This window comes from Pygoscelis adeliae, unplaced genomic scaffold (assembly GCF_000699105.1).
Source record: "Pygoscelis adeliae isolate BGI_AS28 unplaced genomic scaffold, ASM69910v1 Scaffold113, whole genome shotgun sequence".
In the NCBI taxonomy this organism is placed as follows: Eukaryota; Metazoa; Chordata; class Aves; order Sphenisciformes; family Spheniscidae; genus Pygoscelis; species Pygoscelis adeliae.
The window spans coordinates 14,217,847-14,244,750 of NW_008825108.1; the positions used below are offsets into that span (position 1 = coordinate 14,217,847).

The window sequence follows — 26,904 nt, forward strand, 5'->3', positions numbered from 1 at the left end:
AGCTCGTAAACCCTGTTGTGTTAGCTAGACTCCCAAAGCTGATACCACGGTAAGAGATACAGCGACAGGTTTCAGCAAAGACATTTCCTGCAGAAATGAAAAAACATGGAGGGAAGGAACAGGCTGATCTTGCGACAACCTGAAAGCTCACGTGCCTAAATTAATGAAGGGCAATTACGGAACTGGTTACAGAAAAGTGACTTGTCACACCAGGAACTACTTCTGGGGCTTCAGTGAAAAAAGGTCAAAATACAAGGGAAATTGACTGAGAACCAGAACTAAAATGCTACAATACAGCAAAAACTTTCCAGTCTACTGATTTTTGGTAGCTGTTTTGTGATTTTGTCACTAGTGCAAAAACGTACTATTCCCTGCCAGCTGAAAATAGAAACCCACTGCCATTCTAGCTACTTCCCTCTCTGTACAGGTACACTGCCTGCCCTCCAGAGCCAGCAGCTAGCCACCCTCGCTCACAGGGCTATGTTGTATCACACAAACCTATCTTTGGGGCAGCTCCTTACATGAGTGGATCAATAGAAAGGAAGGGGGAAAAAAAAAGCCAAGATGGTGGATTAGAAAAGAACTCAGAAAAGCGATGTTTTATTGGTGGAGGGAAGAAAATATTAACAAAAGCTTAATGAATCCCCCCTCAAGTACATTCAAGATCATCCTTCACTAACAGTACATCTTTTGTATGAAAACTCTTACCATCTATGCTCAGCACGAGTGAGCTTTACCCAAATTTATGCGATCGCTGAATGATCAGTAAGTCTCTGACACTCATATTTATGTCTGCAGGTTCCCTGTTTAGAATGTGACACTGAGATGAACATAGGGGAAATGAGATTTGCTAATAAATATGGCAAAAAAAGACATGGGACATAAGGGCACAAGCCAGAACGAGTTTGTCATTCTCATTTTTCAGTACACGTACTCTAGCTCCTGGCTATTGTGTTAAAAAACAGACAGACATGGATTTTCTCATCGATCACAGTAACAAAGAGAACTACCTTCCCTCATTAACAGTCCACAGAGAAGAGGGCACTGCGCGTTTGTCTAAAGAAAGAGTTTAAGGAAGAGTCTATTGTCACATACTTGCAAAATGCGATCTCCTTCACGGATCCGGCCATCCCTGGCAGCAATGCTGTTTGGATCAACCTGCATAGGACAATATCCAGTAATTGAACATGGAAAGATTTTTACTGGGAACAGTAACAGCTGCACAATTTGAAAAAGTAGCATTTTTACTCTGTACAGAGGCAATCTGAAGTTTCCTTTACGGTCATATGAACTCAACAGTTCTTTAAATAATCGTATAAACTTGTTTCAGATAAAAGCCTAAAGACAGAAAGGGTTGGGAGCATATGATTTTCAGATTAATACTATCCTATGGTACCATCAGGCATTAACCTTCAGCTGTCAGAGCACTAAGAATTAATGACAGAGCCACTCTGCTCTGGAAGTTCACTATGGACTGAGGTGGTTCTGCAGCAGTTGATACCTCTATATAAATGGGCCTTGTCTTTGGGAAAGAAGCAGGTTTATTTCTCTTTCATGGAAACATTTACTATTAAATGATTGTCTCAGTTACCAATCTGTTACTTCCTCTGGAATTTTGCAGCTCGCAAGGAAACAGCAAAAAACCCCAAAGGATCTATATTGTATAGATCACTCACAGGTACTGTGTATCGTTCCTGGTCTGAGTCAGTTAATTTTAAGTTAGTTTAACCTAAATAGATGTTTAGGGCTCCATTAACAGTTTATCAAAGTCACTATAGCTCATCCCTGAGCAATGACCTACTGTTCATTGCAGGGCAATTCAATCTATCACCTTTCACTTGATGGTTATCTTAAATCATTTATTTTGCCTCGTCATGCCATAAGCTATTTTTTCAAACCAAACATTTGAGTTGAGCATTTGGTTTGTAGGTTATATCCTCTACAGCTGTTAGATATTATTTTTTTCTTGTGCATTATCGTAGAAAAAAGGATTCTGAAGTGCTTAATCAAGTACAAAAGACAATATAATTACATTCACTTAAAAAGGTCTGAGAAAGTTCTACCATGTAGGAAAACCAGCACATTTCAGATATAATCTTGAGGTGTATTAAGAGATTCCTGCACTTTTTTTGTCCTCACAAGGACAAACAGACTTTAACAGCAGTGCTTATACAACTGGTAGAAGACTTATTCTTGGGTAGTTTTATATTAATTCCTCATTCTTGTCCCAAGGCTGTGCTTTTCAGCTTCTTTGACATTGCTGCTGGCCTGTGAATGAGCAATCTTGTCTTCATCCCTGTTCAGATACGTAGGAGAATTCTCTCTGCTGATGCTCTCTGTTCATGAGCTTCACTCAGAACTTAGAATCATAGAATATCTCAAGTTGGAAGGGACCCGTAAGGATCATCAAGTCCAACTCCCTGCTCCTCACAGGACTACCTAAAACTAAACCATATGACTAAGAGCATCATCCAGACCACTTCTCTGGGGAGCCTGTTCCAGTGATCGACCACCCTTTCAGCAAAGAACCTTCTCCTAATGTCCAAATTTGGTTCAACATGTCACAAAAGCGACAAATTGGGAACACAGTTCACACAGGGCAGTCACCAGTGAGCTTGAACTCACCAGTGAGCTTGGACTCACAAGAGTTCTGCTTCATCCAGAACAACAAACCTCTTTGAAACGGCTGGAGACTCAAAGGGAGCTAGTGTGCCTGAAGTATTGTGGACTGACCCTGTGAAACACTAACGCTCTGTGACATGTGCTGGATGCCATGTTTTCCTGGTGAAGTCAATGAAAACTGAGGGTTCATCCCATCTCAATATCCAGTATTCTATTTTTTGTATGGGAAAAAAAAAATTAGTCTTTCTGACATATTCCTCTCCCAAGCTACTCTCTCCACCCACCTGTGGTATGTCTGTGCATACCAGAACTGTAACAAAAACACAAATAATAAAATAACAATTATCCACTGTTATGATTACCGAGGCTATGGCAGGGGGAGAATGCAAGCAGGGTGTGGAAAAGGTGCTTTTCTCTTTAAAATCTCTGCCTGATTTCCCACGTGAGGGCAGATTTCTTTCAAAATTCAGACCATGCTCAGACTGCTTTGTACTTCCCTAACTATGATGTTGTAGTTAAAAGCATTCAGATTAAAGAAGATCACTAGTAATAATTACACTGCTTGGGCAACATAATTTAAACTGATAATCTAAATGAATTGAAAGTGATGCGTGCTGGCTGATGGCTGACTCTTCTGCACTCTGGTCTCAGAGCACTTGGTCTTCCATTCCCTGGCACGTTCAGCCCTCCACCACAAGCATCTCCCGTGCTCCTCCCCATCGCCATGTGCTTACCTCGCTGACATAGATCCCTGTGTCCTCCTCGTCATCAGTTCTGTAACAGACAGTCAGCCCCAGCTTCTCCTGGCTGCTAATGCGGCACAGCTCCACCTCCTACAAGAAAACACACAGGCTCGTATGGTGGCTTTTGCCAAGGGTGGAAAAAATTGTTGAGCACCAAGCCGCTGACATACTCATACTGTAGGACATACTCATACTCATACTGTAGGACCTAGTCATACTGCCCAGTCTCGAGACACAATATTTTGTGTGCATCTTTAAGGGGGAAAATATTCTGTGAATTAAGAAGGAAATCCCAGTACATTGCAGGTTCAAGCTATATGGAAACAGTTCAGTAAAACAGGCCAAACTTTGAGAAATATAGCTGTGTGCATCGATTTTGCAGTTTTTTTGCTTTTGGATAATAGAAGCTGACTTACAGTATATTACATAGTCATTTTAGTCCTATCACACCAACTATTGATTTATAGGATATAAGACAGACTGGCTACGCATCAATCAATCCCTCACACAAGTGCCACTCCCTTCTAACAGCAATCCAAGCCATAAAGCAAAAACACAGCTTTCCATTAATAGCATAATTCCTTCCCTGGCCAGGTTAGTGCCGTAGCTTCATCGCAGAAGCTCTTAGATAACAGAAGGATGCTTCAAGGAATCTCCTGTGGAGCTGAACAGCCGTGGCATCCTCCTCAATTGTGAGATGATGCAGAAAACATATTTTTAGTGCCAGATGTCCCAGCAGTGGCATCTCATGAAAAGTGCAAGTTTTAGGGCAGATGGCAGTGATAACTACTACATACACCCATCTGAGTTAAGCATCTTTAGGGTTTCACGGGGGAATCATTCACAAAAATGCAAAGCTGCACTTGGTATGAACACTGTGAAACAAATAATTGTAATAAAGCACGATGAATCCAATAACACAGAGTATTAGCTTGGTTGCAAATGGGAAACTTTAGTTGATATATGTATTTAAAGGGAGTTTGCAGGTGACATTTGGAGCTTAACAGCTTCTGCTTCTCATGGCTGTGCAAAAAAATTAGAAAGCAAACCCCACGCTTCAGTTCTCAGTCTGTGATACAGAGCTCGTTCCTCCCCATCCCCAGAGATGTCGTGCAGATTAATCCATAAACAGGCACAGGGCGCAGAGCAGTGAGGACTTACTACTGCGTCCCATCGAGTTGTGGGGACCAGGTGTTGAAATACCACAACTTACAGAAAAACCTGCAGTTCACACACATAGGTTAGCCAATGAAGCCCATGCCATCTTCATTTCAGCTGAACATCTTTCACGAAGTGCACTATTGTCATGGTTTAACCTCAGCCGGCAACTAAGTACCACACAGCCGCTCGCTCACTCCCCCATAGTGGGATGGGGGAGAGAATCGGAAGGGGAAAAGTGAGAAAACTTGTGGGTTGAGATAAAGACAGTTTAATAGGTAAAGCAAAAGCCGCGCACGCAAGCAAAGCAGAACAAGGAATTCATTCACTCCTTCCCATGGGCAGGCAGGTGTTCAGCCATCTCCAGGAAAGCAGGGCTCCATCACACTTAATGGTTGCTTGGGAAGACAAACACCATCTCTCCAAACGTCCCCCCCTTCCTTCTTCTTCTCCCAGCTTTATATACTGAGCATGACGTCACATGGTATGGAATGTCCCTTTGGGCAGTTTGGGTCAGCTGTCCTGGCTGTGCCCCCTCCCAGCTTCTTGTGCACCTCCAGCCTTCTCAGTCGGTAGAGCATGGGAAGCTGAAAAGTCCTTGACTAGTGTAAGCACTACCTAGCAACAACTGAAACATCGGTGTGTTATCAACATTGTTCTCACCCTAAATCCAAAACACAGCACTGTACCAGCTACTAGGAAGGGAATTAACTCTACCCCTGCCAAAACCAGGACAACTACTATGGCTCGCTCCCCTGTTCCCTCACCAACGTGCACATCTACACGGGTTCAGTACCTGCATAAACCCTATAAACTTCTCCCTGGACTTTGGACATTCAATGTCTTAATGAAAACTAAGAAAATGTAGAAAATACCATGAAACCTGTAGTATTCTTTAGCTTTTCTTAAATATGGCAGGAGGTTTAAATCGGGGGGGAAGAAGTGGAAATAGTTGCCAGTACACATTATACATTGGGTTTGAAAGAAGAAACACGGGACCGTGTTTTATTAGGGAAGAGAATTGCAGTGACCTGATTTTGGCATTGGGAGTGAAAGTATGTGTACTGAAGGGAGGCCTATTCAAAACCCATAATAATTGATGCCTCCAGAGGGAAAGAACACTTGACTAGAACTGTAATATTAGGGAGAAATTACAGGAACAAAACGGCTTCAATTACAGCAACAAGGTATACTTTTAAGGAATAAAGAAGCCTGAGGTCCCTCGGAGGCCTATAAGGAAGCCTAAATACACCATAAAGGACTGAGACTGGGACCTTTAAATCAAGTCAAATGAGGAGCTGTGCACAAGCTGAAATCCATTGACTTTCATTGTCCTGCTGGCACAACCTCCTGTCTCCCTGTGCTGAGGCTGGACAGGGGCCCCAAGGACTGCTCTGAACATAATTTCTCCGGTCGGGAATGACCTTGGAAGTTCTTGTGGATGATTTGTCTCAAAATGTTACTACAAAGCTGTATGAATGTTTCAGGCTGCAAACAAACTGAATCCTTCCAGTGTGCTGGCTCAATGAGCAGAATAATTTAACCATTTAGGGCATGAAAGAGCAAAAGAAAATGAGGATGACCTAGAAGCTCCATCCTGGGAGTCCAAGAGGTTTGCTAAAACTGTCTCTGGGAACCAGCTGGTGACAAGTATCAGTGACTAATATCCTCTGACTGGGATGCACCAGCCCTGGCTGTGCATAGTGCTTGAGTTGCCACAGCTTTCGTTTCTCCTCCTAGTAACAGAGCTTAGAGCTGAGATCTGTAGTCAGTAGTCTTGAGACTACCTCTTACCTAAATGACTGTATGGGGTGTAGTCCGATGACTGCATAGTCTGATGACTGCGTATGGCTGTGGCCACTTAGAAGCTGTAGATACCTACGACTGAGATACTGGTACTTAGTGTTAAAGGCCCAATAAACATTTCATGTTTTTCAGTCTAGACTCAAGTACATACGTAAGTAATATCTCATTCAGCGTGAGGGAGAAGTTGGATGAGGTCTCTTGCCTTGCATTGGAAGTCATTCCAGTTAATTGCCTTTTTCCCACTGCACATCTGCACTACTAACCTCAGGGCATCTCTTTTTTACAGCAAACGTGATACATCCTGGTCACATTCAAACAAATCAGCGTTTACAACACATCTTTGGAAAATTTAAAAACACTTGGCATAAAATATTAAATCATCTCTCAGAGGAAAAGCCCACAAGTCCGATCTTTAGCTGTATATAACAAGCACATCTGAAACAACTTCAGAAGAAGAGCAGCAACTGAGACACTAGAGAACCTGGACCATCATGGTCAGAAGCATTTGACATTGCATTTTGCGACAGATGCCTTTTAGTGTTTTTTTTCCCAACTGGTCTTTAACAGAGGAAACAATAAGTTTGGCAGCAGTAATGAATTTGTAAGAATGTAATTTTGTTCTCTGAAATCCCTTTAGATACACACACACACACACGCACGCGCACACACACACATGTATAGTTGCTTTCTCTTTGGGTTTTGTGTGTGTGCATGTAGTGACTGAACTGACAGACTTCAAAATTCAGCATTTTAAAAATCTGTGAGAAACAATATTTGGGGATTCATGAAGTGTGCTGACAGACAGATGGTGGAAGGAGAGGGACTGAGGAGAGAGCTCGGGAGATGACAGCCTCCCCCTCTTTTGGGCACTCTGGGGGCAGCCGCCTCTCAACATGAACAGTATTCTGCTGCCAAGTGACAGAAATCAATGCCAAATCGCTAAATCTTTGACTTGCTTCTTTTTTTCTCTGTGTGGGCAGAACAATAATTCAGTGCATTGCCACAGTGAAGACAACAAAGTGTTTGCCATAAATTATTTGATTAAAAGATAGACATGGAAATTAGAATAAGGACTATCTTGAAAGGCTGGGATGCAAATTTCCAAGGTAGCTCATTTCTTCAGACATAGAAAAGACAGCAAAGAGGTGGAGGTCATGCTCTTGAAGGACTGAAAACTAGTTATATTGGTCATCCTCAAAGTGACGGAGTAGTGGCTGTAGCCTCTGGCTCCCATTCGCTTCAGTGATGGAAAACCAGTTTACAGGCTGTCAGCCTCAGGAGACATAAGACCAAACAAGGAGCTGTCACCTCTTTGGGGAGGGAAGGCTAGGTTAATACTGTCATTTCTCTCAAGTGGTAGAAAAGTAGATTATAAATGTCATCAACCGGGCTGTTGGCTTTCTAGAATTGCTGAAAAGAGGTTAAGAGCTATTAAAAAAGACTCTGTAAAAGTTCACATCAGTTTGCAGTTATAGTGGATCTTTCTACTAAAAGCTAGATTACAAAGAGTAAAGCTGATGGTCTGTTAGAAAACAGACCATGAACCCTTCAGTGACTGTTCTTAAACAGTCTTTTTGGGGCAAAAAGAGCTCTGAACTCTTCACATTTTCCCTCCACACACTGGAAAACAGATTACAGCCTAAGAAGGAAGTTGGTCAAGTCTCTTCTTGCTGCACCCAGAAGATGTTGACAAGAGGTATTCATCTGATGACCCTGTGCTGGAATAACTGCGCACATGGAAAGCTTACTCTGCTTCGTTTTTCTTTGCTGACCACTCTTCCAGTGGTGTCTGCTAAGCCATGCACACCTTTGAATCCTTCCCCCACTTTCTGTCAGGATTAGCTACTCCCTGTTCAACACTGTTCAACCCATTTACAGTGCAGCTGAGCTCTGCTCCTGCCTCATCACTGCCTGTCAGCCTCTCTCACCTCCATTCAAACCATCCCATCCTGGCACCCTGTTCCACAAACACAATCCTTCTGTCCTCACCTTCAAAGCCCTCCTCAGTTCACTCTTCCCCAAAGTAACCCCTCACCCGTATTCACAGACAGCAGCCTCACTCACCCTTTTCTCCTGTTTCCCCCCAAACATTTCCATTCTCAGTAAGTGCCCACATCCACACAGCCCCTGCATCACCTTCCTTTTACTCTCACCTTACAACCCATCCTGTTATCTCACCTATAGAAATCTGTAAAGAAATTACTGCCTGGTAAGCAGGAAGTCCCATCTACTAAAGTGACTGCTTCACTGTATATGAACCACGCATACAGATGGGCACTACCGAAATAACCTATTATTACTGCCGCTTTGTTCTCCTTCCTCTCTGTCATCCTCCGATTCTTTGTTTGTCTTGCCTTCTCACACTTCTGTGTGATGAGAAGAAATTTTTGTACTGGTGGGAAATAAAGCAAGCAAGAAGTCAGAGCTCAGTACAAATTAGTTGCGATGAACAGCAAGCTTCCCTCTTCCCAAGGTAGGAGACGGTCAAAGCCCGTACAAGTGTTTGGAGGCAACTGGGTGGCTTTGAAACTCAGAATAAACCTGAGATCAGACGTGTCCCTTGCCCAGGAACTGCCGAGGAATAAGCGGGTTCAGGGAATCCCTGATGCTCTCTGTGGTAATATTATTTTTGTTGAATTTGACCTACTATATTCACAGAATTAGCGAAGACATTGATTGAATTCTTTCCACAGAACTGTAACTCTTGGGCTGCTCTAGTGCAATGGAGGTTTAAAGAGAAAAACACTGCCCCAGCTCGAAAGGGTTTAGAGTCCAGTTGCTGGACACTATAATATTGTCTCGCCTCATTCTATGTCCATTTTTCATTTTTGTCCATTCATGACCTACTGGGTGTGAAATGCAATAATACTAGTTTACTGTATGTACTGTAGACTAGTATAACTAACAAAAGTTAATCAGTTATTCAGCATTATTCTATAGTATGACAAATGTAAACTCTACACTTGGCTACCTCATGTCCAAACATGATATCCTAGGACTGAGAGTCTCCTGAGACTATGCTGACAAGGAAACTTGCCGATCCCTCTTGCAATTTATTTGTGTTGGGAAACACACTGATCCTTTTCCAGAATGGAAACTTTAACAAGGAAACCTTAAAAAGGGCTACTATTGCAAATGACAGAGGATGAACTTATTGATACAAGTAACTGGTTGGAAGATCAAGAAATGTAAATTTTCTGAAAAATCACTGGGTGTATTTTAGATTACTGGGCATATGTTTCAGATTCTTCCCTGGATGATGGTCTATACTGAGGAAGGGAAATTTCCCTACCTTCTCAAATTAATCATAATTTTGAAAAAAATTAGTAAGATCTTGCCTCATAAGACAGTTTCTTAGCAGGTTTCTGGAAGTTTTCTGCCTTTAAGTCCCTATTCCCTGTTCAGTTGTAACGGCTTTGGTGCAGTCACCTCATGTAACTTTTTGTGACTTGTTTTCCTTATCTATAAGCAGAAAACAATGCAAACACCACCAAGTAGCAGGACATAAAAGAATAAATGATTACAGAGTGTCTGAAAGGCACTGTAGAAGTATTATAAATACTCTACATCCTTCCAATGTTCCCTGTCTGCCTTTATGGCAATTGTTGCACACCACTAAAAGGACCAAGAGAGACTATCAAAATCGTAATAGCTATTGAGTTCCCTTCACCTGTACAGTATATCAGGGTAATGGGTCCCATGAACTCTGGTAACACCATTAGAAGGGACAGCATGGAATCAAAACACAACAGTATTTTTCCTAAATGGGTGGTGTGTGATCACTTCAGTTAACATTTAAGTCCTCATTACAATGAGAAAATCGTCTCACCGTTGAGACATAGTCAAATACCAAATTAATTTTAATTAGTGTTACTCTCCAGTGTAACAGAACCTGTGATTCATAGTTCAGGGTTTGTATTTTTGTGACATGGTAAGATAGAGGACCCTAAACATGTTCTGTTTATGATACAGTCAACTGTTTCATTTCTTAGCATTAGCTAGTATCTACCTTGTCCCATTTAACTCCATTATCTTTAGAGGAAAAGAATGTCAGCTTTTCATGCTGGTTATATATTAGTATAGTCCAGCCTGTAAAACCAAAACATTGTGCTTTCTCCTCTCTCCCCTTCGAACAACTCTCCTGAATGGGGGAAAAAAAGACAGAAAGGAGAAGGGAAGTTTTGCTATTTACAAGTACAAAATCATCAAGTTTTAAATTAGGAGCCAACTCAACAGTACACGTATAGCTTTTAGAAAAGGAAGTCACCACAGCATATTGGAGAAGGATTCCTACTTCACCAGAGGAAAGATGAAAAGCTGCCAGTCTGGAAAAGTCCTTGTGTGGTGAAACAAAAAATGCAATTCAGATATGCTTTATCTTCATTCTAAAATGTAGGAAAGAGCTGTGTCTTGGCTCAAGTCTCTAAGGTGGGTGAGAAATTCCATCTACAAAGCCTACAGTAATGTAATGTGTTTTAAGGCAAAAGAATTCAGAGCGAGGCAGTCTATGGAGGTCTCTCTGGGTTCAGCAATTTTTCCGTACCACAGAATGATTATTAGTGCCTCTTGGATCAAAACCAGATTATGAATTGTTACTAGTTGCTATTATTGCAACATCAAGGAAAAAAAAACTACAGAAAATAGAATGTTATCTTCATAGCCACCCAGAACAATGCAGTTATCACCAATTAGTGAATTACTGCCCATCACTAAATAAGTGCCCATGTGCATACTCTGAAACAACCCCAGGTGTGAGCTGAAACACCTTTATGTTCTACCCCTTTACAGACCATTATCAGGCAGAGCTCCAAACTCTTTACACAATTTACCTCATAGCTGGGATGACCTAAGAGTTTGCAAATGCTAAAATACACCAAGGTTTAGCTGACAGGTTTTAAGATTACGTCCTTGTTTTCCTCAGTTTCTTTCCCAAGCACTTGTAAAGCAGTGTCTTTGTGCCAGGCTAGTGTTATTTTGTGTTGTAGCCTTGACTGCACTTTCGGAAGAAATCAAGGCTTATTGAATGCAATGAGTGGACCCAATATCTGATGATCCAAGGTGGATGAGTGTAGTATTTACCATAAATTTTAAGAAAAAGACAAAACAAAACCAAAATAATAAAGCAAATTAAGAAAAGAGTAGTTACTTTTATCTTTGCTTTTCTTTTTTACCTGTAGTAATAGCTGAGAAGCTGTTTTAATGTTCATCTTGCTAATGGTATAATTGACAGAATGATTAACTGAATGAATGAAGCACAAAAGGCCAAGAACAGAGTACTTACAGAATAGCTCAATGAAGAATTAACTGAGAAAGTTCATTAAGGTCTGACTTATTTCAATAAAATGATTATACTGAGAAAAAAATCCTCATCCATCTGAGCTAGTGTCACTCTTCTGAAGCATCAAACAGAAGTGCACAGGGACTACAGGGACTACACACACCTAAAAATTAAGATTCACTCTTCAGTATCGTCTTGTTTCTGCATCTTTATGGGTGAGATCAACCTCCAGTTTATATGCATAGCTGAATTTTGGCTGCTCTTCACACTTTCTGTCAGGGTTACTATAAGAAGGTTGTCCTGCAAAGTCAGATCAATTTTATCAGCTTCTTGCTAGTGATTTCTGTAAACTATGGAAACCAAGCAAAGCTTGCTCTCAACCTCATAACTGTGTTTAGTAATCCCAACTCTGCAGTTCTTATCTCATCACTGGGAGTGACATAAGCACCTGGATCGTTATCAGGCAGAGCTCCAAACAGCCAAGCATCCTGGCAGCATCCCGCTAATCATATTCACTTTCTTGGTCTCTTCCTCCACGACTGGAAGGATATACCTTTTCCAGGCTGCCAAATCACCGGTCATTTACATTGCTACCTTCTATAATATTTAATTTTCATAATGCCGCACACTCATCATCACTGGCAAGTAATTCTGCTCATGAAATAAAAATAAATAATACAAACAGAAACAGAGCTGTCTCTTCACTCTTCTTACAGGAACGGTTCAATCTAATGAAGTCCTAGGAGGGTAGAGAGCTAACAGTGGAGCTACTAAAAAGAAAAATTCATCTCAAATTCAGAAGTGATGAGAACGGTATTACATGTTACATAAAAGCATACGTTGCAAATGAGTGTGGGTATAAAACAGAGGGAACAACTGCCTGGGTTTGCAACAAAAAAGCATAATCATGAGAATAAATGGCGTTCTTCAGACTTCCTTTTATAACACCATTTATTTCACCTCTGAATTTGTACCATGCAGTAGGAGTTGTGACTGTCATGTACAAATGATCAGGGTACGTACAATGGGTAAGACTACACACTTAAAACAGATGCTTGGTGTTTCAAACAAGTGTCACATTTCACCTAACCCAAATCACGCTTCCAAGTCTCTTAGGTAGGCTTTGTTTAGCAGTTATGTCTTTAACAATGACCAGAAGTAATTTGAGGAAACTCAGAAAAAAGATGTGTAAATCCTAGCATCAACAGAAGTCATCACAACAATCTATTTTAAATATGATGAATTATTTTCTTCCTATGGGCTACCTATCTCTGTTTAGATGAAAAGAGTTTGTGGTGCCTCCAATGTACATTTAACAAATTCATTTCATTTTAAGGTAGATATTTTGTTTTCAGGCTTGGGGTGGGTGTTAAATATTTAATTGTTTACTTGTGTGTGCATGTGTCTGTGCGTGCGGAGGGGAGTTAGTATGTATGTGTAAATTTATGTATATGAGTATACAGGTACATACAGTGTGCATATATATCTGTGTGTAAGTGCGTGCCAGGCAGGTCAGTTACACTGCAGAGAGTCTCCCCTGGCAATCACCAAACAATTCATTTAAGAGCATGTTTGCAACTCTTGAAAACACAGTGATAGGTTATACACTTCAAATGAGAAAGCAAAAGTGTCAGATGACCCCACAATTCACAGAACCAGAGCAGTGACATTTACAGCCATCTCTGGACTCTACCTTTTAATGACAAACCAGGTAGAAGACTAATTATTTATTAATAACTGCAAAAAGTTAAATGGCAAAAGGAAACAAGAATTTTCAGTTTGCTAGAAAAACTTCTCTGTCATAAGCTAGATCAGTCAAACATGAAACCCGTCTCTCACTTTACCTCCATGATAACTGTGCGTTTAGGGTGGGCTACTGGAAAGAAACAGCTCACAGGAGAGACTATATAGAGGAAACGCCTATCACTGCAGCTTTCTTAAGTGTACCAATAAAAAAAGATCAAAACTGCCTGGGATTCTGGGACTTCCAGACTGAAGGCAAGCAATACCGCAAACAAACAAAGGCTTCCTAGACCTGAGAACTATCCTAACGCCATCAAGAGTTATGCTTTCTTGTCAAAAGGTTGTTCCAGGAAATATGTTTATGTCTACATAACACAGGCTAATTGTAAGCTATGTCGCAGAAGTATTCGGCGTGAAACAGAGTGCAATGAAACTGCCCTCCCCTTCACAGGTCACTGCAGGGTCCTGTTGCATTCTTTTCACAATGAATAAACTTGTATTTAAATGTTTGTAGTGGATTTAATTTACAAACACTGGCCACTTCCACCGGAAAAAGAAAGCTTCCATCAGAAAAGCAAAGCTCTTAACTCCGCTGGTACCTTCACCATGGAAGGTAACAAGCATCGCAGGATTTTAGCAGATTATAGTTCAGTTTTAGAACCCATTCTGTAAATGCCTAGGGATATCTGGTTGAGTTAAGGATTTTGCTTTTAAAGCGACGGACATTCTCGAGTTGTGAAAATAACCTAAAGAAATAAGTTCTTTTTTCCCCTCTTTAACACTCCCAGTATGTTCTGTTACGCAGATTTTACATAGGCAGGCACATCCACAATGTACTTGGGGACTATTTGGATGGAAATAGAAAAGCTATGGAGCAAGACAGAGCCAGCCTAGATGTAAACAAGCTGGAACTGCTGGCAGCTGTGCTGTTACAAATAAAATTGCATTCCCCACTGTCTTCTCACTTATCAATTTTGACAGCAGACTGTCCTGACTTCTCATAAACAGCATCGAAAAGGACAAATCACATTGGGTGTCAGATTTGCCAGAATGGATTTGGTTGGTAGCTTACCACAAAGAAACGGAGGGTTATCTCCATTCCACATGGTGGGGAAAAACAATGCTCTGTCCAAGGGGTGGAGACTACCTTATAGGCTAAAGTCTCATTTAATCCTTGTTTTTTAAAGTCTGGTTTAGATTTAAGAATCTCTGACACAAGATTTGTTTACATCAAAGCAGAAAGGAAAAATATCAGCAAGCATTTCTCAAATGCATAATCCAAAAGCAAATACAACATAGAATGAGAAATATTTAAAAACAGAATCACACTTAGAGCCACATGCTGCTTTGTGTCCAGACAAAGAATGCTCTGGGACAGCAGGATGCTGTAGACAATGATACCAGTGTTAAAAAAGAAAGAAAGAAAGAGGGAAAGAAAGAGGGAAAGAAAGAGGGAAAGAAAGAGGGAAAGAAAGAGGGAAAGAAAGAAAGAGGGAAAGAAAGAAAGAGGGAAAGAAAGAGGGAAAGAAAGAGGGAAAGAAAGAGGGAAAGAAAGAGGGAAAGAAAGAGGGAAAGAAAGAGGGAAAGAAAGAGGGAAAGAAAGAGGGAAAGAAAGAAAGAAAGAAAGAGGGAAAGAAAGAGGGAAAGAAAGAGGGAAAGAAAGAAAGAGGGAAAGAAAGAAAGAGGGAAAGAAAGAGGGAAAGAAAGAAAGAGGGAAAGAAAGAGGGAAAGAAAGAGGGAAAGAAAGAGGGAAAGAAAGAGGGAAAGAAAGAGGGAAAGAAAGAAAGAGGGAAAGAAAGAGGGAAAGAAAGAAAGAAAAAGAAAGAAAGAAAGAGGGAAAGAAAGAAAGAAGTAGTAGCAGAAAAAAACAGAATTAATATGCTGACATACAGGCACCTATTAATAAAATATCATCTTGTAACTTGGCCCTGTAGCTGATGAATCCTTTGATAACAAAGAAGCTCCATTGGATATGGGAATTCACTCTCTCCCTGCAGCTCCGGAGAGAAAATTTTTGGTGCGCACTACACTTCTATGTAGGAAATCAAACAATGGAGTAACTTAAGGCATGACAAGCCTGCCAGTGCATATTCAGCAGTCTGATGTGTGATGATCAGTGACAGTCTGATGGCTGTGAGTGGGAGGAGGAAGACACCCAAGTGTCAGCTGATACTCCCAACGGGTGAGGACGGGGGGCGGAGAGCAGTTGCAGAGCAGATGGGGGAACGGGTTGGGCTGGATGAGCGATGGCGCTGGACTACGGATGTGAGAAACCTTTGACCACTGCGCTGTGAACAAATTTAGCGTTGCAGTGGGAGGAAGGGTCTAAGCATATGGGGATGAGACAAACACAATGTTTAATTCTGTGGGCCTCGCAGGCTTGGTGTGGCCTTTCTGACTTGCTTTTAAAGGATATTTTAAGCCTTGAGCTTTAAGACACATGGTGGACTTTACAGTGAGTGTATCTCATAAGGAAGTCAAAGAGGGGGAAAAAAATCCTTTACAGGTTACAGGCTTCCTGGCTGCAAAAGGCTCAACAGCTGACAGTATATCCTCCAGGAAGTCACAAGCATCCACTCGAACCTGAGTTTTCCCCCTTAGCTAGCATGCATAATACCAAATCTTCAGATCCCTGTCAAAAGGATAAATCAAAAAATCAACCCTTCTGGGAAGTATTAAACATGAAGTACCCTAAATGCTATTAAAACTCATTTTTCTCCCTACTGTCTGGATGATCACACTTACTGGAAAATAAAATGTCCTCAGCATACTTTGTTATTTCAAACAAGCTATGGTCTTACTTTTCTCCCTAATTCCTCCACCTCCCTATTCATTCTCTTTATTTCTGTTCTTTCCCCATGGTGCAGTATGAATGCTAATTTATTAGATTTACTTAACTATATACATATATTTTTCTGTGTTATATATGCATATATGTTTTCACTTGCTTGAGACCCAACACCCCTTCTGGTATGTTCTGCACTTGAGAAAACCATGAATTCTTGCTTTCTGAGCAGAGAGATCCATGATGAACTGCTTATATATAGTATTTCTCAGCAGTCAGCTTGGGTCCTCACTTTTGGTCTTTCACTCAATATAAGTGTGAAGTTGCAAGGATACGAGAAGAGTTTAAAGTATAATTAACTAGCTGATGATATGCAGCAAAGGGTTTCCTTTTCACTAATCTTAGATTCTACATTCTCACTTCTCATTGAACAAAGTAGGTGGGAATAGCACAGACAATGCAGAAACTGAACCTTACGGTAAAATGAGATAAGCAGACTGGAGTAGTAACTATTCCATCATGCAGTGTGTGTGAATATTCTAAACTGTCACATTGGCTCACAGCCTCTATATTCCAAAGGAGTCCTTTGCTTTTGGACAATTTTGACAAAAAATAAAGGAAAGAGATTTATTATTACATGTATTTGAAGAAAAAAATTCTGACTTTTCATTAAAGCTCCTATCCTGACCTCCATATTGAAACTCTTTGGCTTTCAACATTGAAAAATAAGAGACACGGCTAAGGAATCACTGGTCTGAGCCATTTAAGGGGTAGTGGGGAGAAACCCCTCAAACTTTACCAGTCCTTTTTTTTTTTTGGTTTTGGGGCTTTCCAGAATGTGCTCCCCAATCTGTTTTCCAATGAAAATGGCTTTGACATAAAATGTTAGAATGGACCTTCTCTTGGTTATCAGGTAGGAATACAGCACTGGCTAGAAGTCCATTAACTAATTAGGGGGCTGGAGCACATCTCTTACGAGGGGAGGCTGGGAGAAGTGCATTCTGTTAGCCTTTTGAAAAGAAGTATCTTCTTAATAAGGAGTCTTATTGCTTCCTTCAAGTACCAAATGCAAGGGTCCAGGCAAGTCAGAACCAGACTCTTCCTGGAGGTGCACTGTGACAGCCACACGAGACAACAGACACGAGTTGCTACCCAGGAAATTCCAATTAGATATTTAGGGAAGTGCTTCTTACCATGAGCGTAGTCAAACACTGGAAGAGTTGTCCAGAGATGTTGTAGACGGTATACTATAAAACATAACCAACTATAACTGGCTATATAATCAGCATCCATTTCTTTGCCCCTCTATGACAGGCTCTCTCTGCAATTTCTGGACTTGCCTCAAATAGTGGTACTCGAAAGCAACTTGGGAAATTCAGTAGTGATGTCTACTGAAGGGAACGGGACAATATTAGCACATGACATCAGTGCTAAAATCTTTACAGTGACTTCTCCTACATTTCTGTTTGCCATTCATTGTGTTGGGAGATTAAGGTCTGGAAGGGATCCAACAACTGCAAAAGCTCTCTGTACTTGGAAACCAGTCTCCGCACTTGAAACTGTCAGATATATCCTTCTCTGTCCATGAATGTCCTCTTTGATACACCATGGTCCTTCTCAGGGGAAGACCCCAATGTCTGGAGTTTTCCTGACTCTAATGGTACAAAAACATTCAAATCTGACAGGCTTCAAAGGGTAGAGGAAAACCTGTTGAAAGTAAGAATTCTGATAAGATCAGGAACTTCAAGCCCCCAGAAGACAGCTATTCCCCTTCCAAAAAAACACATATGCTGCAGCTGTTTCTAAACCTGACTCCCAACTCTCCTAAGTTTATTAAAGAGCCCCTTCATAACTTAGAGCTCTTCCTAAACTGTAGCAAATGCCTTTTTCTAGCCAACAAACCTTAGATACACAGTCCAGAGGTTTATGGGTTGTCATAGCTGCAGTTCAAATCAGCTGAGAATCACTTGGCATAATTAGCTTTCACTTTTTACAATAAATTTCACCTATTGCAGGTAAAATCACACGTTATTTTTGCTGTATTTCAAAATGTTACTGCCCAGCACTTGGCTCTGTAAACATCATTATTACTGCTGCCTGCCTGCTTTGGGCCTGCAAGGTGTCAGAAGATTTATCTGCCTCATCAGCACTTTCTAAACACCCAGGCAGCCAATCGAAATGGGGAGGCATAACAGATGTGCCAACATCTGCTGCAGCGAGCATTTATCTGGACAGCAGAACGTGTAGCTGTAGATTCAAACTCCTAACCAGTTACAATTCCACATGTTTGGACAGCCTTGACCACAACTGTGTGAAGGCTATTTTGGAATATTAATTAAAATCAAACTGAAAATGTAATTTTTCAATTTTAGACAGCTGTGAGAAATATACCCTCCTGTAATTCAGTTTATGCCCTTCAGACACAGTAAAGGCAAAATACTATGAAAAAGCGAAATTTAAAGTTGAGCTTATAAAATTAGAAATTCTTGGAAAGCACTAAGCTAAAATTCCACGCCATCCATGCTCTGATTTACTTTGAGATACATACATATTAAAATATGTATAGTTAAAATATGCAAATTTCAATCACATACATGTGCCTATAAATCAAGCACATGAAGCGATAGGCAATGACTTTTAAAACACATTTTAATTTTCCTGGCACCAAAATGAGGTCTATGGGCACCATATCCATGCTGAGTTTCAGCTGTTCAAACTTCTGTTGCACATGGAAATGTCCTCTACCCCCAAACACATACTTGTAAAGCTTGATGAAATCATGAGATGAAATGCAAAGCAAACTCATCATCTGCTTTTTTGATGCACAATACAGTTTCACCTGTATTCCTGCTCACCAAACCATGCCCTCCAGGAATGACTATCACATTCTCTTTGAAGAGCTGCCTCATTAAATAAAAAAGCAAACTTCCAGAGAAAAGACCTCTCCTGCTTTTTTGATTTCTCCTCTGAAGGCCCAGCATGCATAATATTAAAACCTTGTTTAAAGTCCATTTTCTTGTAAAAGGTTCCCTCTTGCTAGGGGGATCCAGCCCTTGCTTTCTGTGTTCTTGAATTTCCTAGGATACTAAGCTTTAAAATAATGACATTATACTAAGCTGGTTAACATGACTTAGGTTATTTTTAAAAGAATATGTAAAAGAAATTATTTTCTCCCATCTTTTGTCTGTACAGCTAGATTCCGTGTCTCCAAGACAGACTACACGAACTTTCAAGCAGAAGGCATATGAAAAATAGCATTAATAAAACCCTTAGAAACATTTTCACTGTAAAGCATATATGGAGGTATGTGGTATAATAGTATAAAAACTGTCTAAACAAAGCATTTCTCCAAAAGAGAAGATTTATAATACACAGATTTCCATAAATATGAAAATATTACCAGCACCTTTCTCTTCCTTTGCTGAATGAAAACCACATACCATATGTTGTAATGTCGCCCAACAATAAAGTGCTGCTGAACTAAACTCACTTTTCTTAATTTTCCTGGAAAAACATAAGCTCTGACAACAAGGAAGAATTTTTATTAGCTTTCAGGTGAAGTGAGGAGCAACCCTGTGTTTGTTTTATGAAATCATGAAACAAAATGAGTATCACTGACTTGATATATTTTCCTCCTGTTTTAAAACACAATAAATGTTAATAACTTTGATAAATTTGCCCATGTCAGTTTTGTGTCTTTTTCTCCTCACTCTCTCATGATCCTCTGTAGTTATGGACACAATTCAAATCCCTAAATAGGGATATTCATTACTTAGGGGAGGTGAGATGACAGCAACTTCATATGCTTTGAATGTCAGAATTTTGTGATGACATACAGTAACACACTCAAAATTAACAAACAACTGTGGCAGAAACTGCCCTGACATCCTCTTCCATCTAAATGATCCAGTGACTAGCAAGGAAGAAGAGTGATTTAATGGCCAAAAAAGAGATGCATTATAAGTAAAGGCTCCTGGGTTTTACTGCCAGTTCTGTCACTGACTGACTTGGCAACTCTCTCAATACGACTGTCCTTAGTTCACCTGCTTGTGAATTCCTGTAGCAAAACAAGACACAGTAACACTGAAGAACTTCAGTGGAATGGTGTTAAGTTTAATGAATTTATACTTGAAAAGTGACTTCAATTCTTAAAAGACAGATTAAAACTAAAAGGAAAGGACTGCTCCTTTTACCACTCCTTTGCTCTTTTACAGCGTACAACTGTCCAAAGTTAGGGAGAAACTATGTATTTATTATTGTCTATGCATAAATTATGCTGATTTAAATCCCCAGGCGTTTTAAAAATAAAAATGCCAGTGAAATACATAATCTTGTGCTGTAGTATGCCAAATGCATGCTAAAAGAGTCTTCTTCTAGTTACTACACAGTGTTATTCAAAGAATTACAGCAAAAAAATATTCCAGTGCCACTTCTCCATTTTAACTGTGACCTTTTCCATTTTTGGTCCGTAGTGACAGTCAGCTGGATCACAGGCCAGGTGTTAGCAGCTCAGAACTCCTTTTGAGTTAAAAGGAAAAAATCTTGAGGAAGGGTTTTAGAAGCCTAGATCATTGTAGTGTTTTCTCGGGTGCAACTGAAACAACTCTAATAATCTATTTACTTGTCCAGGGGACTTCCTCACAAGCTTTTCAATTAATAGCTTTAAAATACAGTCCATTTTTTCTCTGGATTTGTACGATACAACACATAGGAATGGAAAAAAAAAACCACCCCAAGACCCCACAAGCCAGGAATACTCTCCTAAGCAACCAAGACCACAGATCACAGGCACACACATACCTGTTCACTTCCTTCATGATACTGCTTAACATCAGATGCTATATAATACTAAGAATTGCCACAAAAAATCAGAATAATGGTGTCAGTAAAATGTCTCTATACCATGGGGCATCCACGATTCAGCCATAACCGCTAGGCAGTTACGAACTGATGGTCAAAAAATAAACATAATACAGTAAGTCCCAGTTTATCTAAGCCCACTTTGAGCTGTCAGATCAGTCCCTCCACCACCACAGCAGCTGCATAAGGTAAGGCACGTGGTGAGAAGTATCTGCTTTTCCATTGAAAATCTACACCACACATACCAGCAAGCCTTTTCACATTCCCCTTACCACACCAGTCAGGTCTGATGACAATGGAAAGACACAACCTTATCCACCATTTCAGCTTTGCTACACTGCAACACCCACGTCTCTGTTAGGATCCTTATTTCTTGAAGCCTTCTCTTTTAAATTACATCTGGTGGTTGCTGAATTCAAAAACTGCCTTTTATTTGCTAAAGGCTCTTTTTTGATTTATCCCAAGTTTTAAGAAGTTCGGGAAAAAAAGAATCCAATCGCAGTAGGAAATACAGAAGAAACAGCACAACCTGATAGCAAGTCACAGAGGTGGTTCTGCCCCTTCACATCTCTGTCATCCTACCTGAACGTGGCTGGAACTTGGCTTGAGTAATCCCTGCCAAAAAAAGGTTTCTCTCTCTCTCACCCCTTCATACTATTAAATTAAAAACATGACTTAATAGCTGTGCAGAGAAATTCCATGCTACATGTAAGGAATTTCCAGAAAACTCTTATCTAAGAAATGTTTTCCATTTTGATGGTTACACATCCATCTTCTGGGTTAGCTTCGTTGTACAGAAACACTCATCAGGTAACAAAAGAGTCTGACTGCAGCGATTGGAAGTGCTGGCAGTGTGTGCACAGAAGCTGTTTCCATAAAAGCTGTTTATTCAGGTGTTAGCAATTGAAGGAGGAGCTCCAATTGCATTGCCGCAAGTGCCTGTAATGCTCGCAGAGGGGTGTTTGCAAGCCATCACAGCTCTGAAGGGAGCTGTTACAGGCTATCAGCTCAGTAATCCTCATGTTAAAAAGGCCCTAAATATGTATTTACAAGATAGACAGATCTGTTTGGTTTACTGGTTAAATAATCCATGTGTTGAAAAGGCCTTAAACACGAATTCACAGGGCAGGCAGGTCTCTCTTGGCTTATTACAGCAGTGGTGGGCCTTTCAGAAAGTCACCAGAGACCACACTTCAGTGGCCCATGAGGGCCTCAACCCACAAATACTTACACGTTCAAGTAACTTTATTCAGATAAACAGCCTCACTCAGACTGCTAATCTGAACAAAACTACTCCTTCTTTTGTTCTAAGGAAAAAATAGCAATAAAATCAATCCCTTCAAAAGCATTGTGTCACAGAAGTGGGAAATTTGAATTTGCACCTGAAATGCCTTCCCTCATCACGATGGGATGAGTGTTACTGGAAGAGTAAACCCACGTGTTACCGCTGCATTGCATCTGCTGCAATGCTCAGATACGGTAAGAGAAACGAAGAGAACAGGATAAAATTCTTCCCCATGGGAGTTTTAAGTGTTCAGTGAGAAGTCGTCTACACAAAATCTTACTCGTGGCGAATTCCCAAAGTTTTCTAGCTTTTCTTTCTTCAAGGCCCATTTTCAGTCGTTTGTGAAAACAGCCAACAGCATCTCATCCAGAAACGCTCAGGTCAGTGGGGAACCTTAGCAATTTCAGTGGGTTTGGATCAGGCCAGTGGTAAACTTAAAGGACTAACCTACATTTACAGTTAACAGATTTATGAGTGCAAATACTGACCGAAACATTTAAATGAACGGCTGTGCATAACCATAAATTAGCACTTACATTCAACACACATACACACACATTTATTTCCTTATTCTGACTGAAAATCTGTCCCTTGGGTCTACAAAGCAGAACATGAACTTAAGGGTATTCATTTTTGCCCTGAGATATTAACCAACCCTCAGAGTACTATGGGTTACTCTGCTTAGGAGGAGATACTGATGATGGAGTAAAGCAACTTTTAGATGAATCTTCGAATTTCCAGAAGTCCTATTTTCCAGAGCATAGGAGGAATCAAAATGGCAGGTGTGTAGTTTCTAGCTCATGCTTCAAGTTTCACAGAGGCATCAGGTGGGAAAAATCTCACATGGCTTTTTCTCAAAATACTATGCTCTTTTGTGGCTGCTGTTTCCTGCAGAACCTCTGATCCTTTCATTGTCTGGATACAAAAGGTTTCATAAAAACTGGCCACAGAAAGACTTCACCTGCACATGCCTCATGTGGTTGTCTGTTGATTTAGTGACATGCACTAACCTCCTGAGCAAAAAAGTAAAATAAAGAAGCTTAATGGTTTCTAAGACCTTAAGTGAAGAGCATCAGAGTACCTTGCAATTTCATATAGGGTCAACTCAACCCTTAGCAACTCCTCCCAGGTACTGGTCTTAATACTGCCCCAATCTGTCAGCACTAGCATTTGCATGAAGAAAAACTGGAGTCATCAGACACAGGCAGGCTAACACAATGGCTGCTGTTCCGCCTTTTTCACTCTGAAAATGCTAATCCTGGCATGGTGGACTGTTGATGTGGTTTTCCAGGCTCCTGCAAGCTATGCCATTGTACTGAAGCAATCACTTGTGCCTTTGCCTAAAAACGAGAACAATCAGAGCTGGAAAGTCTTTTAGGCCATTATGCTGGTCTCCTTCGCACATCCACATCAACTAACACCCAACCTCCCTCCAAAAAAACCCCCTCAATTCGGAGAGCAAACTTCAGCCTACTCTTCCTCGTATATGCAACAACAAGTTACCTCGACCCACTGCTATTCCTTCTCAAGGATGTCTACTTTTGCTGTTTGTAAGAAGCATTCAGCTAGAAATAAGAATCTTTTTCTATCTCAGACATACGAGATTTTAAAAGCTGTAATTCCCCAGAGTTACAGCAGAAACCAATCACTTCCCATTTTGCTTTTGCTCAAAAGCTACTTCAGTACATAGATGGTACAAAGGTCTCTGCCCTTGGATAAGGACCTGTTGACTAAACAACACTACCTGCTTGTGCCTGCTTGTAACATCTTATTTTCTTCTGCCCTTCTTATTGAAAGGCAGTCTCCTCAGACTGAGTATGTAGGACCAGACATCAGTGATGCTTTCTTTTGTCCAGCTTTGTCTTTACAACATTCTTTGGGGTTTTTTTACCTATTTTTTCACTGTTCCACCATTTAAGTGACTTTGTCCTCTTAATTTCTGTATTACTGCCAAGGTTCCAAACTGAGTATATGATATTTTTCTCTTCTGGATAGTAGGTTCAGAAATGTTATTAAAGAAGTGCACGTCCATTAGCTTATTTACTCCTCTCTAGCACCAATATCCTCTGTTTTTCTTGGACAAATTTTAGAGCCATGTTTAACACAGATTTACTGGGGGCTGTGATGCTTTTAGTCCTTTCACCTCATTGGTACCAGAGAGTGTGACGTATACTCTAACATCACATGATGTAATTCCAGCAGCACAACAGCCACTCACAGCCAGACTGGGTGGGTTTGTCCTGAATATCTCTGGCTCTCTTTCAGTGATATTGACTGCAAGTCCAACTGAGCATTTACAAATCGGTCAATTCCTGCTTTATCTTAAAAGTCCTCATGGGTATCTGGCTATGCCAGAATTGCAAATCTTTTGATCTCTTTCTGCCAACACTGACTGATGCTGGCTCTGACCCCTGTCTCAATATCTATCAACAATTCGGATTCCTTTTAGGACAAGTTTTGCAGCAGCAACATAAGGATGCTCATGTTGGCTATTGGCAAGCCCCCACCTTCGTCATCTTCCCAGCCATTTGTTTAAAGTATGGAGCCTAATGAGCCTCCCAGGGAGTTCATCCTTCCAAGACAATTGGCTCATACTTGAGTTTATTGCGCTGTGACAATCTGAGCACAACCCACTGGGTTTTTCTAGCTTACAAATGGAGTAGAAGAGTCTTGTAAGTGTCTAATCCTATCAAATCCACTGGCAAGTATAAGTTCATATCCCCAGTGCTGGCTATCATATGTGATCCTCCTGTTTGTTTCTTATGGTAGTAACTCAGGTACTTAAATGCCAGCGTTTATCTGTAAGCAAGTTCCAAGCTGATCAAAGCTTTCCAGGACATTCCCTTTCTTGGAAAACATTCTTGTTTACAGCACCTCAGTTGCTAGTCATCTTAATTCCTTACTTCCTAATTTGGCTGAGTATTTTGCATTTGTGTCTCAGAACTGATGCATTCTTTACAAACCATTTCTAGGAAATAACGAGGTGTTGCTCTAGTTCTTTTTCTGCTTACCATCTTGTTTCAATCCATTTCTGAAATCTCCAGGTTTGGCTTTGAATCCGTTTAAAAATTATTAAGTTTGCCATGGAGGCCTGTGAGCTGCTTATCTGTATCCTTTTAGTACAACGGGAATGCTAATGTGCCGTTTGGAAACTGGACCATACTCCTGACACCAGGTAGGTTTTTCTGCTGTTTGTGATTACTAAGGTTCACACCAGAAAGTTGTTGCGAAGGAAAAAACAGTGATAAAATCAGGGAGCACTGATACAATCTTCCTTCTATGGAAAGCACAGTAATAACAATAAACCTCTTCCCCCTAAACACAGGAGAAATCAAATAGTGGGAGACAGAGAACGCTCTGTGCTTCTTCCACCCAGCCTGCAGCCCACAGGGTGGCATGAGCAGAGCTTCTGCACCCTCTCTTCTTGCTGCTTTCACCCTTAGATGGTGGATGCACAATGCTGATTTTATATGTTGCTGTCTTCCCAAGTGCTTGAGCATTTTTTCCTTCCCTGATGCTGCTGCCACAGCACAGCAACTTGTGGAGCTATGCTGGAAATTAGATCAGGCAGCTGGGCTAGGTTAAAAACAACCCTTCTAAAAATCTGTTTTTAAAAGGTATTGGATTACTTCTCACATCTGTTTCACAAAAAGTAACGTTGGCATAACTGAGGGGCCAGAAAACATCAGGGTAAGGGTGGGACTGAGAGGCCCCAGCAGCGTACACCTACGCCAATACTGTTGTAGAGACCTTGACGGCATTGGACCATAGTCTCTGGTCCACTCACTGTCCTGCTGCTTCTCCCCTGCATTGGCAACAACAGCTAGTAAATCCCTTTTGACTCTGTCCTTTATGAGACTTTTTTTTGGATGGAGATATGTATCTTTGGGGACAATGCTCTCAATTTTTCCAGCTACCTAGTTACAACAAGGGACCTTAATAACATCTTATAAAGACCTGAAATAACAGATAATACAATTGATGAGTAACCTAAATCATAATACTACCATACGGGCTTAAATTTTGGGAATGTCTTTCATGTTTAGAGCTCTGCTAGTTAAAGGCTCCAAGATGTTCTTGTTTCTCCTTCAAAACGTTCATATTTAGTAGAAAGCATTCTTCTTAAAGGAAGCTAGACAGTTCCTTCCCTATTTAAATTTCACATGAAACACTTTATTTCACTCACTCAATGAATTTGCCTTGGGCAACTGAATCACAGCTGACAGCAAATTAATGACTATGATGGTGCGATTAGTAGAGATTACAGGCGACTGAGAACCTGCCCAAGCATTTGCCGTTGTCACAATACTTATGCCAGCTATTATTAGGGGTTAATAATGGTCATAAAGAGGACTTGATTCCACCAGGTAGACCCTTTAAAAACTGTTAGTGTTTTAATATGTCACCGGTATTCTGATTAAATGGTGAAAATTACTTTTATCTAACCATTTTTTTTAATATTCTTTCTAGATGCTTACATTACTGATTTATTAAAATATTACTAGAAAAATAGTTTCTATTACATTTAAGGAAGAAGTACCATAAACAAACACACTTGACAGATAAATTTAATATTATATTACACATGGGGAGTCAAAACAGAACTTAAGCTCTGAGACTCTTG

General features: G+C 40.5%; 1 protein-coding gene across 1 annotated transcript in view; it reads right to left on the bottom strand.

Moving 5' to 3' along the window:
- The window catches only part of PDZRN4 (PDZ domain containing ring finger 4), a 112,199-nt gene that overhangs the window by 14,434 nt on the left and 70,861 nt on the right, over positions 1-26,904 (bottom strand). Inside the window, exons 4-5 of the mRNA XM_009327618.1 lie at positions 3,357-3,455; positions 1,096-1,158 (exon numbers count right to left, since the gene is read on the bottom strand). Coding sequence (XP_009325893.1) covers positions 1,096-1,158; positions 3,357-3,455 — 162 coding nt within the window. The remainder of the gene's footprint in view (positions 1-1,095; positions 1,159-3,356; positions 3,456-26,904) is intronic.